This window comes from Hoplias malabaricus, chromosome 2, assembly GCF_029633855.1.
Source record: "Hoplias malabaricus isolate fHopMal1 chromosome 2, fHopMal1.hap1, whole genome shotgun sequence".
Classification (NCBI taxonomy): Eukaryota; Metazoa; Chordata; class Actinopteri; order Characiformes; family Erythrinidae; genus Hoplias; species Hoplias malabaricus.
Window position 1 is genome coordinate 83,272,768 of NC_089801.1, and position 22,027 is coordinate 83,294,794.

At 43.3% G+C, this 22,027-nt stretch overlaps 1 protein-coding gene across 1 annotated transcript in view; it reads right to left on the reverse strand.

Moving 5' to 3' along the window:
• Window positions 1-210: 210 nt before the first annotated feature.
• LOC136687781 (Krueppel-like factor 7) overlaps window positions 211-22,027 on the reverse strand; it is a 41,499-nt gene continuing 19,682 nt past the window's right edge. The window contains exons 2-4 of the mRNA XM_066662338.1: window positions 12,088-12,661; window positions 8,623-8,746; window positions 211-6,425 (exon numbers count right to left, since the gene is read on the reverse strand). Of these exons, the coding sequence (XP_066518435.1) occupies window positions 6,374-6,425; window positions 8,623-8,746; window positions 12,088-12,661 (750 nt within the window). The 3' untranslated portion in view covers window positions 211-6,373. The remainder of the gene's footprint in view (window positions 6,426-8,622; window positions 8,747-12,087; window positions 12,662-22,027) is intronic.

The window sequence follows — 22,027 nt, forward strand, 5'->3', positions numbered from 1 at the left end:
TCTGTAGTAAATTAGTTATTCAATGCTGCAATCGTGAATTTTCTTTGTAATATTCATACTAACACATCTCTATACATGTTTAGAGTAATAGCAAAATTTCACAGCCATTTAAACACAGAGAGTTACTTTCCAAAATAAAAGCACGACACAAGGTTTCCAAGATTCTACCATTTATTACACATGATGACATTCTTAAATAAAATCGCTTCACTCAACAGTTCTTGCATAGATATATTACAATACCAATTTAGAAAAAGAATTTACGAAACAAACCAGTAACAAAAATAAACTCTTTTCTTTTTCATTTTTTTCCTTAATAAAGAACCTTGTCATTACTAACATTGTATAATACAAATAAGATTTGGAAATGCTCTTTTACAGCAAACAAAGCACAACATAAAGGAATGGAGAGAGAGGAGAGAGATGTATGATGTCATAGCAAAGATCAGAAAATGGATGGACTTTACAGGAAAAACTTGGGAGAAGTTTGTAAATAGAAGAGTTTATTTTAAGGACCGCATTTTTGGGAGTTTATTAAGGACTTGCAGTTATAAATAATAAATATATATGTTTATATATGCCAAAAAGTATATTATATAATGCCTTATATCACCTGGCAATTGGGTGTTATATATAATTACGGGCAAACAATTCATAAAACCAGAGTATATAACTTTAGAAGATCATAAACGAATAGTTTGTATTATTCTTATGAACTCATTATAATGCATTGTTGACTTTATAAATTTGTATACTCTTGTTTTATGTCATGTCATACATATTCTGACTTAAAAGGAATTAGAAACAGTGCCTTATACATGAATTACTATAAACCCCGAATACACGCTCCTCAGAATAAGCCAGTGGACAACCTTCAGTGCAACACAGAGCGGCAAATTTGATTGGACAGAGCAAGTTTGTGTTGAGTTTAGCCCAAGTTGATGTTGAATGGATGAGAATGAATTCAAGCCTGAGATCTTCCAAAGTCCTGGAAAGGGAATCCAAAGACTCTGGTGGATCTGCACATATGGGAACCTTGTTAATGAAGACTTTATGAATGAGTGCAGATTGTGTTTGGATGATTAGCACAAGACAAAATGGACAAACATTGGTTCTTCAGGGGCAGAGGTGTCAAACTCACTGTAATTCAGCAGTAATTCAATAAGGATTCAACCATTTCTTATAATTATTTTGGAATCAAATGTTTGGAAATCTTGTTGATTATTTTGCAACTGCACTGAATACAATGATACTTTGTAAGTGCTTATGTTTATTTAACACCAAAGGGCTGAATGAAATGAAATAATCTACATTCAGAGATATCATTTCAGTCACATGTACTCATTCGCTAATTATATCTTTATGTAGGTGGCTGAATACCCTGCAAACCTTTGATGTGAAGAAAATTACATTCAAATTGTAATTACATTTCTGCTTTGTGGATTTACCTGTTGTTAATTTGTTAATATTAATTGGTTATATATACAGCACCCATCAAAAATTTGGAAACACCCAGTCAGGGAGGGTGCCTTTTCCACATGTTATGAATGTACAGCAGCCGTCAAAAGTTTGGATACACCTAATTTGATTTATTTTTTATTATTTTCTGTGTTGTAAATGAATGTGGAAGACATTAAAACTATGAAGGAGATATGGCATTATGTAGTAAACAAAAAATCTTAACCAGAATATGTTTTATACTTTAGACTCTTCACAGTAGACCCCTGTTGCTTTGATGACAGCTTCACACACTCTCTCCGTTCCCTCAGTCGGCTTCATGAGGTCGTCACCTGGAACGGTTTTCAGTGAACAGCTGTAGATTTATCGAGAGTTAATCTGCTCCCATCTTAATGTGTCTGAGACTGTAACTGGGGTTGTGCAGAGGTAGGGGCTGGTACACAGTTCTATACAGTGACCAGCTCTACTCCACCAATCACTAATGAGGGGATGTGTCCAAACTTTTGACTGATAGTGTATTTTTTTTTTCTATAGGAATTGTTTTAATGACATACATGTTTTAGGAACATTACCTCCGTAAAAGTTCAGTCTCATACATTTGTGTTCACTCTTTTCAGTCACAATTATTTTGGATGCTGCTCAGCTGCAATGGAAATGAGGGGCCCCTCGGTGTACTTAGGCTGATTGTGTGATTGACTGACTGAAGTTTGACACCCCTGGTTTGAGACGAAGATTCGAACTATGACTGAACAACAACAAGAACAAGAAAATTATGAGCATATTCATGAAGATGCTGTTTGATTAGAGCTGCTTGACGAAGTCCCTGAAATCTCGTTCTGCGAGTTAGCAGGCTGCTGTGGAGTTCTGTTGCCTGATGTGGTTTCTATGTAAGCCTTGCTCCTGTTCAGATCACCTACATGATCAGCATAAAAAATATATAAACCTTATGAATGCTGAGAAAACAAGTCTTCCCTGAAATCGTCCTGTGAGTTGTTTTTAAAGGAGATTTCAGGTTTTAAAAAAAAACAGCACAACGTTTTGTAGCACAGCGCTATTTGTAGAATCCCTCAGCCTTAGTTTGACAGGGTTCCTGCTTTTGTGGATTTTCATACAGTAGATTTTCAAACAGCTGTCCCACCTTCAAGACACATCATCAAAGACAGTTTTCCTAGACTTTAAAGCTCGACAAATCCACACAACAGATGTAGCAATGGCTTGAGTGGCTTGAGTGCCTCTTTAATTATGGAAGGACACCTTCTGCTGACATTTGGGCTGGACGTTTCGAGTCCTATATTCATGTCAGTGTTCAAAGTATGTGGACAATCATCTCAAACATTATTGATCTCGTTGTCCAGACTGTCTTTGAATGTGTTGTAGATTGCGGTGGTCTTTCTGTAGCTATGGGGATATGGATTGGATGACCTTTGTCATTTGTCTTGGTAATTTTTCCAAGCTAAAGTTGCCTGGGGAAAGTAATGTGTGTGTGTGTGTGTGTGTGTGTGTGTGTGTGTGTGTGCATCAAGGGGGTTTGTGGGTAAAAGCTGACACCCAGCAACATGGAGGAAATGGACTGTGTCGGGCAGCAGGGATAAGACCTACCCACTCAGCATAAGTTGAACATGCCACCTACCCCTCCTCTGCACAACTTCCCTGGAGTGACCACACTCGGTTCCACCTCGTTGAAGGACTGACCAGGGCGACTAACTGGCAGGAGATCCTGATCCCCGTCTCGTTACCAGCACAGTCCTGCTGTCAGATGGCCCCCGCATTAGCTCGTGTCAAGCAAGTGAGAGAAAAAAAGGCCATGGTACATGATACCGACAGATGACCGGACAGCGGGGGCCCGGGCCTAAATATCACACGCTGGTGTGGTGCCTTCTTTGTTTAGGAAGCTGGCGAGAGGGCGGGGTTTGAGGATTTGCTATCGTTTGTCGGCTTTGAGATTCTAAGGGTCATCTGTTCTTGAACAAATGGCATTCCTTTTAACCTTTAGAGGTTGTAGATATTTCCAAGAATAACAAATGCACTGTGTAATTGTATTGAAGATGTCAGAGTTCTTACTTGTTTGATAGATGCCATATTTATAGTTAAAACAGAAACAGAAGGTATTTTATTATAATTTAATTGAATTGTATGGTTTTGTCAGCACTGTAGTTTTGTAGGTGGGACATTTTGAAAGGCTACTTTGCCCAGTGCCATAGAAATACCACTTTTGTTCCTTTAGAGAACCTTATCTGTGAATGACGAAACTTTAAAGATCCTTCACAGCATGTGAAAATTCTTAAAGACACTTTAATTTAGTAGGAAACAACTTTATTCCCTGTTTTGAGTTTAAATAATTCTAGATAAATAATTCCCTCTCCTAATCAAACCTAGTTCTTTGGGGAGAAGGAAGTGCTAAATGTATGGCAAACTTTTAGGAAACCCTTCAAAGTGTGTAGACGCAAGGTCAAATATGTTGGCACCAAATGCTGTTCAAATGTCAGTGCAATTTGTATATGTTATAACATAGTTATATATCAAAACAAACCAATTTCACAAGTTAAGCAAGTGGTGTGTCAACTTGAAAGGGTTAAACCTTGCACTTACACGCTAGGTGTTTTTCAATCTGATGACCACACTGCTACCATTTATTTTATATTGTGAGTTTATGATATCCTGTCACACAATGCCAATGTGGTGTCTCTAAATTAAAAATTGTTGTACATATATTTCTCCACATTTTTGAAGGTTATTCAATCACACATCTCATGAAATGCTTGATGAGAAGCTAATGAATGCATGATCTTAAAGCTTGTAGTGATGGATGTGTTAAACCCAAACTATGAAGGGTGAACAATGACTGGATAAAGGCTAATGGGAACCTAAAAGAGTGGCATGATTAAGGTGACTTGTCACCAAATTGTTCACAGAAGCATTCACGAATGCTTACATCATGTTTACATTCATCAAACATTTCACACAGACAAGAACCTCACCAAAAAAATAAATAATAAAAGAAACCTGGTGGAACCAATGCGAGAAATCTGAAAAATGACCTGGCAATTATTTACAAAACACAACCGTTCTGACTTCTTCTTCCCAGCGGCGAGGCTTCTGATGTACACTATGCCAAACTTAAAAAGAAGACGTTTCAAAGCTCACTGACAAACAATGCTGCTTTTTTTTTTTTATCACTGCATGCTAGTCCTGGACAGCCTGAAGAAACATATCAAGCTGTGAGTGGGGCAGGGGGAGGTGGGGAATGCTGGGCTGATGCTCAAGACTTGTGCAAGAACAAATTTACTTTTTTTTTTCAAAATCCTCGCCGAGTATTAAAGTAGGCTTTCATTCCAGAAATTCAGCCCAAACGAGCCGCAGAATCTTTACCTCTTTCATTTCGTTTGTGCAAATGGCAACTGTTCTTGTGCACATTAACAGGACAAAAGCAAAAGTGTAGTGAGAACGTTCATAAAAAGAGATTATTTTTGTGTTCTTCATTGTAAGGAAAGGTCCAAAAGTGTCGCTGCGCAGCTGTTGGTCGGCAGGGAGGGGCTTTTGGGAGAGGGAGAGTTGTCCATTTGCAAAGATGTCTCTCTTTTTTTTTTTTCTTTTAGTTCCACTGCCTCCAATCAGCTTCATTGTGCTGAACAATATAGTAGTACAGTAGATCCCATTTGGTCACCCTTCAGATTCATCAGTTTGTATCCCAGCAATGGCTTGAGGAAGGAAGAGAGAATCACAACAACAAAGCATAGCAAGTCAACAGAGGACACCTTCAGATTCCACTCACACGTGTCGGGATTGTACCTCGTCTCCTTTTCTGTTCATCTGCATTGTGACGTACCATAGATTTGATATGTACCTATGCTATGTTTTAGAGTCAGGGCTTGGCTGTGGCTGTGTTGACATGGCAAAGTATGTGCTTAGTTTATTGTAGAGAATACTGCTACACAATTTGGTGTCTGAACTGAAGGTAACCGGTCTGAACTGAAGTACCTGTGATCTGCAAGGCAAGTTCCTGAATAGTTTAACTGGTTCTGATTGGACCGATCAAGACTTGGCAAGTTCTTCAAACCTTGCACAGACACGGAAACACAACTGAATCCCTATGTCTGTCAAAATTGGATTGGGACTCTTTCAAATAGAGGTGCTGTGCCTGAATTGATGATAAACGGATTTCACTGGCAAGTCCTAAAATGCTAGTCTTGTTTGACTTTGTAACTAGTTATTAGACATTCCGGACTTTCCAGCTGCCATGTGCAGAACCCTTCAGCCTGGCAACTATTCTTTTATATTCTGGGGTTTGAATGAGACCAGGTTTTGTTACAGCTGCTATGCCCTGCAGGTCTTGAAGTGGTACATAATCCCGTTCCACCTTAAAATGGCCTCTTATTTGGCTGGTCAATGCTGTGTCAGTTCGGCAAACCTGGCACAGATACAGGAACTCTCCAGAAATGTCAACTTGTTCCTTAAACCTTGCAACTTCTCATTCACACTCTTTCAAATCTGGTGCTTGGCCTAAACTGAAGATAACTGGATTTCATTACAGAGCTCTGCAACGGCAAGATCCTGAAGTGGTTTATGGTCCTGTTACACCTTATAATTGGCTCTTATTGGGCTGGTCAGGCTTGCATCAACTTTCCAAAGCTGGACCAGAAGGTCGAGGCAAATCAATCGGACTCGCACAGGGTAGTGTCCATGTCATCCAGCTGGACCATTCCAGCTTGTGCTCTTGGGAATATCCAGCGTATCCAATCAGGCCCTCTTCAGGATCCCCTGCTGGAGTGACAGACACCTAGACCCTCATGCTGTTTGCCTCTTTCCTTGTGCAATCTCTCTCTCTTTCTCTTTGCTCTTGCACTTTCTCGCTCGCTCTCTCTCCAAATTCCCACTTCTTCTTCCTCTCCCTCGCTTACGTGCCAGCTCCTCCTCTTTAAATATGCCTTTTCATGTGCAGTGCCAAGTGGTCCGACCGCGAGAAGCACCTGTAGGTAACAGAAAAAACAGAGCATGAAGATTCAAAGCGGATGATGAGCCACTCAACATGGGACTCGCTGAAAGATTAAAGGAATGGGCCATGCATTATTTCAGCTCAAATGCTAATGTTGATAATAAACTATGAAAGCTGTTTGGCTGCTAATGGCTAATTACCTGATTAAGGAATAGCTCATAATGGGATATCATTCTTAGTCATTTGTGGGCACGGTCCTTATATGTGTTGCACATATTACGGAGCCAAAACAGAGAGATTATATATTAGGGTTCTGAGCAAAATTCAGAGACCACCCTTCATTTTTCATCTATCTGCCCATAGTTCCACTGTCAGCATTGTGGGTCTGAAAGGATGTAAAGTGCTCAATCAACCAAATGATGGGCTGACACCATGGTCCACACCTTTGCATCTCTGAATGTGTTTGGGATTATTGGGATTATGGGAGGCTAAAAACATAACCAAGTACTACACTCTCAAGAACAATCTCACCCTGAAAGTGGTTCTGTATAGAACACATATTTTTAAAAATAAGTTTTGTATTTAGTAAAGAACTGTTAGAAATGGTGTAACCTTTTAATACAACAGATTACAGCACTGTTTCTGTTGTACATCTTCAGATACATGTGTGTGTGTGTGTGTATTTAGTGCAACACCATGAATGGGAGCTCACCTAATGAACATAAAATAGCTACAAATCATAATGTGGAAATGTTATAAATACCTAGGGTACTATGTTTATTGAACCTGCACTAATTGTAGGGACTTGAAAAAATCCATTCCATTCAAACAGCATTGAAATAAACAGAGTAAGCCCTTCAGAAACATAGCCAAAGTCATTTGAAACCATATTTATAACCCCTTAACTAGGAATAACATTGCATTACATAGTAATAACAGTGTAACAACACCAACAAAAAATACCCATTACAGATATCCTTGTTAAATTGTACTAAGCCTGTAATTGGCCAATGTTTCTTGAGAAAGAGATTGTATAAAAGTTAAATACGGCTCCTGGAAGGCTTTAAACAAGATGTATATCAAAAACTAATATTACTCTTTATTAAGGTGTAATTTCCAGTTACAGCCTTCTACATTTAGGCCTTTTGCTGAAAAATTAATAACACGTTTTTGGCTGCTTTTTCTGGAAGTGTACCTGGAGAAGGATGATCTCTGCACTGTAGTGTAGAGAAATATAAATATAACAGGGGTGACTGGGTTACCGTGCCCAGAAATGAGAGCCCTTTTTTCTTTTTTTTTCTTTTTTTGGCAGGGTTTGACAGATGGTGACTCGAGATACTGCCAGGAGGCATCAAACCAGCTGGTCCAATTCCACCTGCCCCTCCCCAGACAGGGGGTCCGGACACGGGCGGGACGGATTAGGGCTCGGCCTGAGGGCCAGTCTACAGGTTATGCCTCTGAGTGTGCAGTGTTTAAGGCTATAGGCGCTCTCTATGCTGTTCTTGCTGCAAACTTACACACACACACACACACAATATTACACACAAACCATTCATTCTAATGGTAATCTGGGCCTCCCCTGACAGCAGCAGAGTGGATTCCCAAAGGTGCCCAAAAAAGGCAGAGAGGGAGGAGTAGAAAGAGAGAGAAGCACTCGGAGCCTAAAATGCGTGAAGGACTTATTTACATCAAAAGGGTGGATGAGTTGAGATTCCCTTAAGAGCTTTTGGTCAATACAAGGGCACTTTTGCTTTTTTTTCCCAGCAAAGACATTGAAATAAACAGAGTAAGCCCCTCAAGAACATGGCTAAAATCATCTGAAAACCTATTTTTATCCCCATAACTAAGAATAGCATTGAATTAAACAGTAATAACAGTGTAATAACACATGAGCAACATTTTTATACTTCTTTAATAGTACTAAGCCTGTAAATGGCCAATGTTACTTGAAGACAAGGTTTAGTAAAACCTATTTACGATTCCTGGAAAGTCTTAAACTACATTTGCAGTAAGCATTTGATTGCATTTAGCTCTAGTTTTGGCTCCCTCATTCATTCCAATGGTAGTGATGCTGGACGCTTCCTGCCCCTCTAGCTCACCGCTGGCTCTGGGCATGAGGGTACGCAGGTGTGCTTCGTGCCCACAGTGGGTTGACTGTACTCTAGGTGAGGTGGGTGCACTCTCAACACTTGGGCATCGCACTGAAGCCACCACTGTGGCGTGAGACTCACCTGTCGCAGTGGGCGCACTTGAAGGGCTTGGCGCCGGTGTGCTTGCGATAGTGTCTCGTCAACTCGTCGCTCCGAGCAAACCGCCACTCGCAGCCTTCCCATGAGCACTTGTAGGGCTTCTCACCTAAGGGGAAGACCCACACACACACACATACACACAGTGACACACACACACACCAGATTGTCACACACCTCCAGGGAGACTGACGGCAGTGAGTTCCTAATTCATTTGTGTTGGGGTTGATTAGCTTGTCTGCGCTGGAGCGACGACACAATTGGAGTTTTGAAATACATGATCGTCATTAGGCAGCGCAGCTGTTGCATCCAAAAAAAGAAAAACAAAAAAACAAACTCCCACCCACTGGTGAACGTTCCCCCGTTCTGGCAGATGAGTGTGTGTGTGTGTGCGTGAGTGTGAGGGGGGGTATAACATGATTTTGCTTCCAACTTCTCACTGAAGGCATGGGTTTGTGTAATTGGCTGTGTGTGTGTTTGTGTGTCTGTGTGAGAGAGAGAGAAAGGCAGGTACATATAACATACTGGGGACCAAAACCCATGTCCACACTCACATGGTGTAGACTTGTCTTCCTTGTGGGGACCTACCAATGAGCGTTTTAAGGTGGAGATGTGTTTTAGGGTTAGGTTCAGGGTTAAGCTGTTCATACTTTTAATGGCAAGTCTTTGCAAAATGACTGGAAGTCTATGTAAATTGCCCACAAGTCCCAAATACAAGATCGCGCAGCAGGTATATGTAACAGTGTGGGGACCCAAACCTGATTACACATTTATATTTTGGGGAATTGTTTTCCTTGTGGGGAGCATCAGCTGATCCCCACAATGTGAGTCTTAAGGTGAAGATGTTTTAAGGTTGGGGTTAAGTTTGGGGTTGGGGTTAAGGTAGTAATACTTCAGGAAATGTTAATGGTAAGTATTTATACAGTGAATGTACCTTCAATACACAGATACATGTAAGTGTGTGTGTGTGTTTGTGTGTGTGTGTTGTTTATCTGCTCAGTATAATGCATAAATGGAGCAGTGCGGAGCTTATTTGTGTGTGCGGCAGAGGCCATCATTAGTGCAGTAATGATGCTTAATGGGGAGGAACTTCATATTTACTGTCAGCCAGCTGCCTCTGTCTCTACCCTGAGCCACGTCCACAAATCTTCCCAACAAGGCCGGCACGTTCCCAAAGTGATGGAGCCTTTAAAACCTCCAAAGCGCTTTACAGCTTCCCTAATGGAAAGTTTCAGGAGAAGGAGGAAACCTTATGAGCATTCACTGTAAGTTCATGCAGAGGCTACTACTGTGTAGTTCTACAATTACAGGCTTTAGTTGAACCCTTTGTGACCTGTTTGGTCAAAATACCACAAGGATTGAACCCCACAGCAGTGTTCTCGCCCTGTTCAGAACGCCCGCTTTCAGCACCTGTTCCTTTAAATGATAACGAGCCGCTCGCTGTTCACCCCGACCCCGAGCGCACAGCAGTGAGGAGCGAGGAGCAGAAGCTCTGGTTTTTAGCCGTTTTCACTCTGTTCTCTTTCTTCTCCGTTTTTACTCAGTGCTCTTATTTCTCCGCGCTCGTTGTGTCTGTCTTGCTGAGTTTAACCTCGTCTTTTTGAGCTCTCCAGTGCTGTGATTGGACAGACTCAGATGAGGGGGCGGAGCCATTCTAAAGTCTCTGCACTTCACGTCAGAAGCGGAGCAGAATCAGAACGCCTCATACTATCCCGTGTATTCAGACTTGGGCAGCACACAGAAAACTGACTGGACGGTCTTGTTTAACAGTGTGGGGGTTGGTGGGCTCAAAGTAAGCCATGTCCCAGTCTGCAGGATTTATAGGAAACACAACCATCAGTCGAATTAAAATTAATGAAATGATCACATTTGTTACTGAATTCATTTCTCCTCAGGGAATGAACCAGGCTTTTTATTGTCGCCTCCAAAACACACACACACACACACACACACACATGCATGACAGGTTCAGACCTGCGCCCACCACAGCTACAACACCAAGCAATTATAAGTCAGGCAGGCAGGGATGCTGGAGTCGGTTGCCTAGCAACCAGCCAGGAGGCGGCAGTGCAGTCGGTCCAATCTGGAACCAGCCAATTATGGCTGGCGCTGCCAAGGGAGGATGCAGTTGCCTAGCAACCACAGCAGCACATACTATGTGTGTGTGTGTGTGTGTGAGGACAGCGGTGTATGTAGGAGGCTGTAAGTTGACACCGATGCCAAGCACAAGCAACCGTTTCCCCAATTACAGCCCACTGTTCAGCAGAGATGAACCGGATACTTGGCAACAGACACACACACACACACACACACACACACACACATAAACACGGGTGCCTGAAATCTAGTTAATTACATGTCCCCAGTCAAACTGGACTAATATGCTGTGAAACAAGAGAGAGCCCTCTTCTAATGAGGGACTTCCACTACTCTACTGTGCACTAAATCCCTAATAAAGCAGCGCCAGACAGTGTGTTACTCTGAAGCAGCTGCACATGAGCCTGAGCTCACCAGACTACTGGACGAGGGTGTGTATAAGCATGTGTGGTCATGCAGTGTTTGGACTTAAAGAGTCATGTGGTCAGAAACTGAAGTAAAGCCGGGTGATGACTTGAGGAACACTCACTATGTGAGTGCATAAACTACTATTATATGACACACACTATGCACTACATAGGGTGGACGGTTGGATTCACATACAGTCCACATGCTGTCACAAAATGCGATGCTAGTTCTGTTACAAATTGTGTCCAAAAGCATGACTTTCTTGTTGGTGAAGAAGACAATGGGTTTCTCTCTCTCTCTCTCTCTCTCTCTCTCTCTCTCTCTCTCTCTCTCTCTCTCTCTCAAACACACACACACACACATTCCATTTGACTATCCCTCACAGAGCCCTCAGTCACTCTTTGGACAGCAGATCGAACGTACAGAGACTTATGGCTATGGAACGCTGTGATGTAGCGCCATCACAACCTTGAGAAAGCATTCACAGAGAGAGTGAGAGAGAGAGAGAGAGAGAGAGAGAGAGAGAGAGAGAGAGAGAGAGAGAGAGAGGGCTCGTCACCGTGGTGATGAAAATACTCATATGTTAGTCTTGTGGATTGAAGTGAGATATTTAAGACTTAGGCAGCAGTCTCTCCACTCAAGACTAAGGGAGAGGACGGTACCTGACTTGACCTTAGGTGGACACCTGGACAGCCAACCTGTCTTCTGACTTGAGAGGCATTAATTAATAGGGAGTGTGACCCACTGCAGCTGAGCTAGATATTAGAACATTGTCTATACATGGACCAGTGAGGTAAGTGTGTCTAGTAAATTGGAAAGTGAGTGGACGCCATGTTTAAAAACTCCAGCACCAGCTGCTACTATCCCTTCTTATATACGGGGATAGTAACCCTCCAGGCTCATAACTAGTCACTGAGCACTACTCTACATAGTAGACCTTCCTACCTGTGTGTGTTCTTTGGTGTGCCTTCAGGTGCGAACTCTTGGTGTAAACTTTCCGACAGCCGTTAAACTGGCAGCGGTGGACCCTCTTCTTGTTCTCGGCAGAGTCTCCGCCCCCTGTTGGACCCCCTTGCTCTCCGTCGCTGGTGCTCGCCCCGTGTTCTGGCGATCTGGGCCTGGCTGTGTTCACCTTCCGTGCCACCAGCTTCAGCGTGAGGGTCCCGTCCGGGGAGGCGCAGAGGGTGTGGGTGGCCTTGACCAAGTGCCGGCCCAGTTCTGGGGAAGATGGTGGGGTTAAGGAGGTGACGGCGTTGAGCTGGGCGGCGTTGACAGCTGTAGCGAGGTCTGGGCTCTGCAGAGGGGTGGCTGGGGATGTCAGGGGCTCTCGCGGGGGGCTGAGGAGAGGAGGAGGTGGGCTGGCGGTGTCGCTGAGGTTGGACAGAAGGGGGTCCAACATGTCCTCATCACTGTCTGCTTTGGTGAAACCTGGCGAGAGAAGACAGTCCAGTTCCTCTTCGAAGAAGTCCGACAGACGCTTGGGTTCAGTCTGGAGATAGCGCTCCAGCTCCAGGCAAGTCTGGACAGAGGGGAGAAGGGATAGGGGTGGGGAAGGAGGGGCAGAGGTCTCATTAATAGACATTAAATACATACATAAAGTGTAATCACAACTCATGAACCCAGGGAACAGTTGGGGGTTAGGTGCCTTGCTCAATGGCTCTTCAGCCATGGATGTTGAGGGAGGAGTAAGTGCTGTTCTATCAATCCACATTTGTGCTGCAAGTCTAGGGGATCCTTTTATTGTATCAAGCCTACTTGCCTTTACCATGGTAGTATAGTTAGGTACAATATGGAGGTCTTAAAGATCAGAAAAGTGGGCTTGGGATCAGAAGGTTGCCAGTTTGATCCTCTCAATCCACAAGAAAATATCAGAGGAACAGTGCTATAGCTTCCCTCAACATCCACGGCTGACGTGTCCTTGAGCAAGACACCTAAACCCCAACTGGTCCTAGGCACTGGGGTGACTGCCCACTGCCTGTGTGTGTTTTCACTGCAATGGATGGATTACAACCTCATTTCCTGGGTCCTAAGACCCTCAAAGAACCCCAGTAAACTCGTTCAAGGTCCTCCAACATCAAATAATGACAGGAGCCAGAACGTGCGGTCACTCATTCCACAGTCTGAACCTGCTCCCAGGGCTTCGGCGTGGCAGTGACGGATGGGTCGGTGTGCGTCTACTCGCGCGACACTCCGCCGAAGTGTCGAGTGTGTTTTTTTTTTTTTGCCCCCTCTCTCTCTCTTTCTCTCTCTCTCTCCCTCTCCCTCTCTCTCTCTCTTTCTCTTTCTCTTTCCCTCCCCCTCTCTCTCTCTCTCTCTCTCTCTCTCTATCCAGCATGTTATTTGCTTCAGCAGGTCTTCGGAGATAGATGGTTAGAGCGTGATTGATTACACAGGGCCGAGCAGAGCTCAGCGGAGCTGAAGAAACAGAACTGACCTGAATTACCTGCTGTGGATGGAGGGAAGGAGTAGAGAGAGAGAGAGAGAGAGAGGGAGAGAGAGAGAGAGAGAGAGAGAGAGAGAGGGGAGACAAGGAGGCAGATAGAGAAAGAATGAAATTACACAGTTGTTAATTACAACTTTAAATCTGTTTAATTACAAAATTAAATCTATTAGAATTGAATTGAGAGAAAGAGAGGAAGAAAGATAGAGATAGAAGAAGGTAAAGTGAAAGAAAGACAATGCGAGAGAGAGAGTGAGAGAGAGAGGTAGTTGGGTGGTGGGGGGAGTAGGCTGCAGTATGTGCAAGTCTTAATACGATCTTTTATGGGTGTAAATATGTTTCCTCATGAGTGTTCCTCCCTATCAGATTTGATTGGAGAGTATTATTCCCATATATAAAGTAAGCATACCAGTCTCCTAAACACATTAATGAGAGATTAAGCCCATCACCACTTCAACAAGCTGTCTCACACTCCACAGCTGGAGATACAAGTCCATAAAGCACCTCCATCAACATAAACAACCTCTCCTAAACTATCAGGAGATGTTTGCTTGTGTAAACCTGCAATAAGCACTCTGCTGGAGGGCAGGAAATATCCATGAATAACCTCAGAATATGACTCATGACTGTTAGAATTGGAAATACCATTCCATAAATTACACAAGATAATTTGGAAATAAAAGGCGCTAAGAGATTTCAGTCAGTAAACAACCTCAATAAACATATGGCCATATGGAAGAGTAGGAGACATGATTCTCTAAACAAGCTCAAACAACACTCCTCAAACACACTAGCAGAGGTTTGGGTTTCAAACATTTGCGATTGTTCTAAGACTGCAAGGGAAGCTCAGCTTCCCCTAAAATGTAAAAAAATAAGTGATCAAATATATACTGTTGTGTGTACATGTCGTTGAATAAATATGCACTACAACGCGCTCAAGTTTGGTTCAGAATCTGCTTCTTATCACTGGTAAAGACGCGGCTTTCCTCTCAATCATTCCCGCAGCTTCACAGTGCTTTAAACAGTGGGCGTCCACAGAGTTCAAAAGCGAAGCAGCGAGGTGCAGCAAAACGAGGCGAGTCATTGGATAAATGCTGGGGTTTGTCCCACCCATCGGACGCTCAGCGTCTCTGGGGGTCTATGGGGCAGTGGGCTGGCCTCGGCTGGCCCGGACGCTCAGCTTCTGCATGATGATTGGATGATGTGTCTGAGGCTGAATCCCTTTTTGATTGACAGCGAAATGAGCGAATCAGCGATCCTTTGGTGTAAAGATCCGTGGGAGCACAGGCCTTCAGGCACTTCACATGGCCAAGGTCGTTTAAGCAGCCTAGCTCTGCTGGCCATTGAGAGGACACTAGTCAAGTCCCTGGAAAAGACGCCTTGTTGGTACGACAGGGTCACAGATCATTTTCTTAAAAAGGAACGGAGGGTAGAATTTACGTATAAATAAACCCACACATTTTATGATGAAGGCCGAAATTGAGCTTCCCCTCCTTGAAAGACCAGTGTCCGCCACTGGTTTGAAACAATGTCATTTACTGTTATTATTACTGTTAAATTACAGTTTTTATATCAGTTAGCAAACACTTTGCTCAGGTTAAATGGACAGATCACAGAGCACAGATGCCAAATAGTGATCCAGACATTAGTTCCAGCTCGTTCAACATAAACTGTAGGAGAACTGGACAATCGTTTACTCAGTCATTCATTCGTCTTCTGTAGCCGTTTCAAACTGCCCAGGGCACAATTGGAAATGTTAGACATCATTCCATAAATAAGATCAGATCAGATCAGATCAGAGGTATGAATCCCAAAACAACCAAGGTATGAGACGTCAATAAACAAGACCGCCCACGTCAGTAAACACCTGCTGTAAACAAGTAAACAAGCTCAGAAGACTGCCACTCTCTTATGGACATTCCTGTTGATATGGCCAGCTGTTCCCCTTCGTGAGTTATAAATTAAAGCTGTTGGAAATCACAGGAAACTCCCATGTTTTCCAAGTGTTTCCATGTATTTTTTTGAACAAGCTCTGCTCTGGAGAGGCACCGAGAGCTGTGTGATGGTGTTATCTCACGCGTTTAATTTGATCCCGAGAAGTGTGATCTCCCACCTATTCTTAATAAAGTGGGTGTAGTGTGTAGACCTCCAGGAAATAAGTCATAGCCAAGAAACTGCGTTTTGGGTTCGCCTTGACTAACTCAGCTCTTTCGGATTCAGTGGGTTTGAGGGAGAAAGGGAGTGTGTGTGTGTCATCTTGAGGTCAAAAGGTTGAGGCAGTGTGTGTGTACACACTTAAGAAATATAGTTTTGCATATTCCACAAATATACACGACTATTTTGCTACAAAAAGATTGTAGGTGGGTCTTTGAGCCACAGCCTTTTTTGAGGTTTAACAAGTGATAGTTTCTTTGAAGTATTTCAAAGTGTTTCTCTGAATTCTTCAATTTCTTTGAAGTCTTTCAGAACCAGTACAATGTCTTCTTTTCCAAGAGGGAAGCCATGTTTACCAAGCAATTTATGCTACTGCTTCTGTAACTGTTCATGTTTCTCAGTAGAACCACTGTTTATGAATCCTTATTTCAGATGGCTTCATGTGGAACCATGAGATTTACTGAGGAACCCTTGGAGAACAGCATTTTAAAGAGTGTAGTGTTTGTTAAATGCTATTTTGAAGCTGTATAAAACATTCTCTATAAACCAGGTTCATTAAACCTTTCAAAATGGCTTCATGTAGAAATTACACTATGTAGAAACACTTGAAAGATATTGTGTAATCGTGGTGTAATCCTACATTACATGTTCCTTTAAATAACATGGTTCTGAATCACAGAACCAGCCCACGAATCATTATTAAAGATGGCTACGTACAGAATGATTACTTTTACTAAAGGACCTTAGGAGATACTTATTCTACAGTGAGTAACAACTGTGTAATCTTTTTGGAGCTTAAGAACCAGGTTCATAGTCCAGAACTGTGGTAGAACCAATAAGCTGACTAAGAACATTTACTCAGCACTAGAACACTAGAAGAACCTTGGTTTAAAGACTGTGACAATTGTGTTATTGTTTTGCAATACTATGCTATTCCATACTTTCCTTAGAGTACCAGGTTCTCCATCATGGCTAAGTACCTTAGAACCAAGCAAAGAACTGATACTGATGAAGATGGCTTCATAAAGAACCACTATGGAGAACCTTGTTCTAAAGCATGTAACAGTAGTGTAATCCTGTTGTCATCCTCCACTGACACCTAGTGGCCTAGTGTCAGAGTTTCTGCACCAAAACTATATTAAAGATTATCACACACTTCCCCCATGTGACCCACTCTGTGGAGCATAAGCCATAGAAGAAACCAATAGCATTAATAACCCTTTAGAGTACAGTGTACCGCTGAGTGTTTGTTTTCCTCTAAACGTCTCCACTGTCCGTCACTGATCTCGTGGTGGCTGCTGTTGCTAAGCGATGCCTGCTGTCTGTCATGTCTCCGAGTGGCGTCTGCCATTTTTGCAGGTGATAAAAGCTTTTAAATGTGGGCACTGAACGGGCAGTGAACTCAAGGAGCCGTGTGAACACAGCTGCTGTTATTGAGTGAATATCTTTAGAAGGCTATTGTTTAAGTGGACTTCAAAGTAGTGAGCACTTCTGCCTCATTACTGGTAATGGGACTTACCTGTAGGGGTGTAAAAATGCATGTGTTGCCATAGGCAAAAATGACTTGGGCCTAAAGATGCATGTATGCTTTTGTGTATATATATTACTGACTACTAAGTGACGACCACATGGAGGCGCTGCTGGTAGTGTCACTGCCAAATAACTTCAGCATCCTGGCTTTCCGGCTTTGATTCATCCCTCTGTACCTATCTGTGAGTATACAACCTGAGCCAAATAGAATATGCAAATCATAATGATCCCTCATGGGTGACCCCTAGTGGGCGAATACAGAAGTCACACAAGAACAAGGTGGACTGGATAATAACCACATTGACTATGAAATGTTGCAGAGGCCAATACAGTTCCACTTGTTTGGGCCCTAGGAGGATACCGGCGCACCCAGAGGTAACCTAAGCCAACACATAGAGAACACACCACATAAACAGTGGCCCAGGGATGGAACCCAGGACCTTATTTTACCTTCCAATGATGCTATTACAATTCAGCTATAATATATTGACATGGCATAAACAGTGGCTGGTATTTACAAACGAAAAATGAAAAATGTGAAATACGGAGATGAAAGGTTTTGATCTGACAGCCGCTGTACGCAGTGACGAGTGACTCTAGATGTGTGTGTGCGTTTATAAAACTCTTATCTGGACCACTGACATTTAAAATGTGACACGGGGCCCGGCAGCTATGACCACCGCGCTTCTCCTCTGGATGCACAAATGAACAGGAGATTGATTTTTCTCCAGGCTCTGAGGGGCATCCATCGGTCAGTCGCATCAGGTAACCGTCCACTGAACTGTCGCGTGTCGTCAGACATGGTTCTTAGAAAGAGAATGTGTTTGTTTATTGGTGTGTGAGAGCTCGAGGGAGCGAGTGTGCACTACTGCGTTTATGTTCCAGGCAGAAAGGATTTATTTGATGCATATTTAATCAGTTAGGTTTCTTATTACTGTGTTATTACACATTAATATCACACAACCACAGTGTAACTAATGATGATGCATTCACTTTTACAGATTCATGGGTAGATTACAGTAGCGTAGCTTCTTTACAAACCCATGTGCATCTACTTCAGTTTTAACACTATAATAACTGGCGTATTGTGTTTATTAAGGTGTAATTATATGTAATTACATGCACGAAAATGTATCAGTACAAATGTTTTTTTACAGATGGAGTACTCCTCTAAATAATCTATAGCAGTGACTACAATACTAGATATAATACTGTTGTGTGGGCTGTTAATGTGTAATTACATAGTAATTAAAGTCATTTTAAATAAAATAGGACCAGAAGCCTTATTAATCAGTGTAACAAAATTTGTAGGTCTAGGAAAACACTATATTTCACTAAAGAATCATTGAAGTACCATCAATGAGGATATAAGAATTGTGTATCCTATACACTCCTAAAACATGTAGTTCTTCAAAGGTTCTGGATTAAGGCAATGGTTCTATTTAGAACTGTTAGATCTATATTGAACATGTACATGGTGAAAAGGTTCTTCAGATTTCAGAATAATGGTTTTATAACTGTGAGAATCTGGGCATCATAAGAATAGCAACAGCAGAACCCTTTTTCGGTGCTGTACATTGGGTCTATATGGAACCAATGCCTTTAATGAAAGCACTTTTGAAGAAGTGTTTTCCTGGACAAAGAGGCAGTTATTATTGGGGCTGCAGCACTAGGGCTGAGGGGGACAAGAGTGGCTGGTCCAGCTGACCGCTCTTTTTCTTCCTTATCTCGCTCTGCTTCCCCCACTCCACCATCCCCACCCCCCCTGCGGACCCCGAGGTGCTGACATTCAGAGGGTATTGTTGCCCGAAATGGCAGCGAAACTCCATTTGTCTCCAATAGGTCTGGCTCCGAGCTGAGCGTTTGCATTTCAAGGAAAGGTTTTTAACTGCTCTACTTCATGTGATGGAACATCTGTGTGAGGATTTGATGGCAATGGAGGGATCTAGCACTGAAGTAATCAACCTCTATCCACCAATCTCACTATTGAAAAGTGCCATCAAATCCTCATAGCTAGGTTCAGGTCTCGATTTCTGACACAAACCCCAGAGCAGATCTACAGAGAGGAACCCAAGGATCAGTGAGACAACCTTAACTTCACTCCCAGCTCCACACTGTCACAACAATATCTAACGACAGTGAGCTGAAACAAAGCTAGAGAAAGCCCCCCGCCGCTCTGTCCCACCACACGGCAGAGCAGACGCTGTCAGAGCCGGCGAGATTTGAGGCGATAAAGTGAGACGTGTCTGACATGCCCTGGAGCGAAGGATGTGGTGAATACGAAAGAGAGAAAATGGAAACCAAACCCTGTTCCTGCCCCCAAAAAATAATAATAAATAAATAAATAAATTTAAAAAACAGCAAATCATTTTCAGAACAGTGATTATTTTTTATTTCTAGATTTTGGTCTGGATCTCTGACACATCCAGGCCACTAGATGTCAAAATAACATCTGGTTTATTATAAAATAATATGTCTGATTGCTGAGGTTCTGAACTCAGTGACAGGTGGTGAGTTGGGGTTGTTTGGATGGAGGTGGTGAGTTGGGGTTGTACGGACAAAGGTGGTGAGTTGGGGTTGTTTGGATGGAGGTGGTGAGTTGGGGTTGTTTGGATGGAGGTGGTGAGTTGGGGTTGTTTGGATGGAGGTGGTGAGTTAGGGTCATTAGAATGAAGGTGGTGAGTTGGGATCGTTCGGATGGAGGTGGTGAATTGTGGTTGCTTGGATGGAGGTGGTGAGTCGGGGTCGTTCGGATGAAGGTGGTGAGTTGGGGTCGTTCAGATGGAGGTGGTGAGTTGGGGTTGTTCAGATGAACGTGGTTGAGTTGGGGTTGTTTGGATGGAGGTGGTGAGTTGGGGTTGTTTGGATGGAGGTGGTGAAGTTGGGGTCGTTCGGATGGAGGTGGTGAGTTGGGGATGTTCAGGTGGAGGTGGTGAGTTGGAGTCGTTCGGATGGAGGAGGTGAGTTGGGGTTGTTTGGATGGAGGAGGTGTGTTGGGGTCGTTCGGATGGAGGTGGTGAGTTGGGGTTGTTCAGGTAGAGGTGGTGAGTTGGAGTCGTTCGGATGGAGGAGGTGAGTTGGGGTTGTTTGGATGGAGGTGGTGAGTTGGGGTCATTTGGATGGAGGTGGTGAGTTGGGGTCGTTTGGATGGAGGTGGTGATTTGGGGTTGTTTGGATGGAGGTGGTGAGTTGGGGTCACTTGGATGGAGATAGTGAGTTGGGGTCGTTCCGATGGAGGTGTTGAGTTGTGTATTATGTTCTTAAGGTAGACGTGTTGGGTTGGGGCTGTTAAACTGGAGTTGGAGGTGTGGAGTTATACGTTGAAGTGCAGAGTTATTCAGAAGTTTGTTGAGTTGTGGGTGTTATTTTGGAGGTGCTGAATAGGAGTTAGACGTACTAAAATGTGTAGGAAGTTGTGAAGATCACAGTAAGTGCTGAGTTGAGTTGCAGGTGATGAATTGGAGGTGTCTACATTCCTCAGAATGGCTTGTATAGATTGCAGACAATACCTCTGGCATAACCCGAAACAGCAGCACATTCCACAAGCAGATATACAACAATCCCCTGCCCCCCGAGTCTTGGTTCTGGACCCGTGTTCATGTCCAGGGCTCGCTGTTTAGCTGCCATTCCTGGAGCGGTGCCTCTGGTCTTGGAGCGGTTGTTATGAAGGGCGATGGTGACAGTGTGTCATGCCTGTCTCTGCAAGTCTTCCCCGGCATGCAATTATCTCCACTGCACCTCTGCAGCTGTGACAACATGTCATTCCCGGTCTTGTCTCTGCACCTCCACCTGTGCCTTCTTCACCATCACAGTGTTATGACACCAGCGCTAAGCTTGTACCTCCGCCTAACCCCTGTGTCAGCCTCCACTGTTCAAAGATGTCCATCAACATGTCTTTCAGAGCCCTGGCGCTAATTTACAGCAGGAAAATCAGTGTAATACAGGTTGCCTTAAGCTGCTAAATCTGTCCACTAAATGCCCACTCCATTAGACACAGCTATGTTGTTGGTCAAAACCCCAGTCCCACATGCTGTGTCTGATCCACTCGCACCAGCACAACACACACTAACACACCACCACCACGTCAGTGTCACTGCAGCGCTGAGAATGTCCATTGGGGTCCTGTCCACTGAAGAACAGGGTGAAAGTTGGGGTGGGGGGGGATAACAAAGTATGCAGAGCAAAAGGTGGACAACTTTCAGAGTCAGTGGAGCTGATAAAATGGAAAGTGGTTGTAAAAACAAGCAGGACATTATTATTGGTGTTAATTATTGTAATTTATTCCCACACTGACCAGGTGTGATTTTGACCATTAATATGCGCCAAAGATGACCATTAAACCTGTTGTCAGGTTTACGACTGATTAATAAAACCCACCCTCATTAATGTCACTGGTTATACACTATCTCTGTAAATCTAGCCCCACAGAGGCTGCTGTATTTACCCTGCGCAACACTTCACAGTCATCCCAATGCCCTTGATAGATTTGGGATGTGGCAATTAGTGTCGAACTAGCCCCGCCCACCAAGAGACATGGCCAATGAGAGGCTATTAAAAACATAGGTTGCAAAACAGAAGCAGAGCAAGAATTAATGAAAACAAATGGCCACTGGTGACGGAAAAATGCTAACGCCAGTGGCCAGATTGGAGGATGGCTTTAGCCAAAGAGCAATGACCAGGGAAAAGGGGTAGATTCGTCGGCAGATGTTGTTGTTGCTGTTGTCCAACAGTGGTCATTTAGTCAGTAAATTAGCTTCTGTT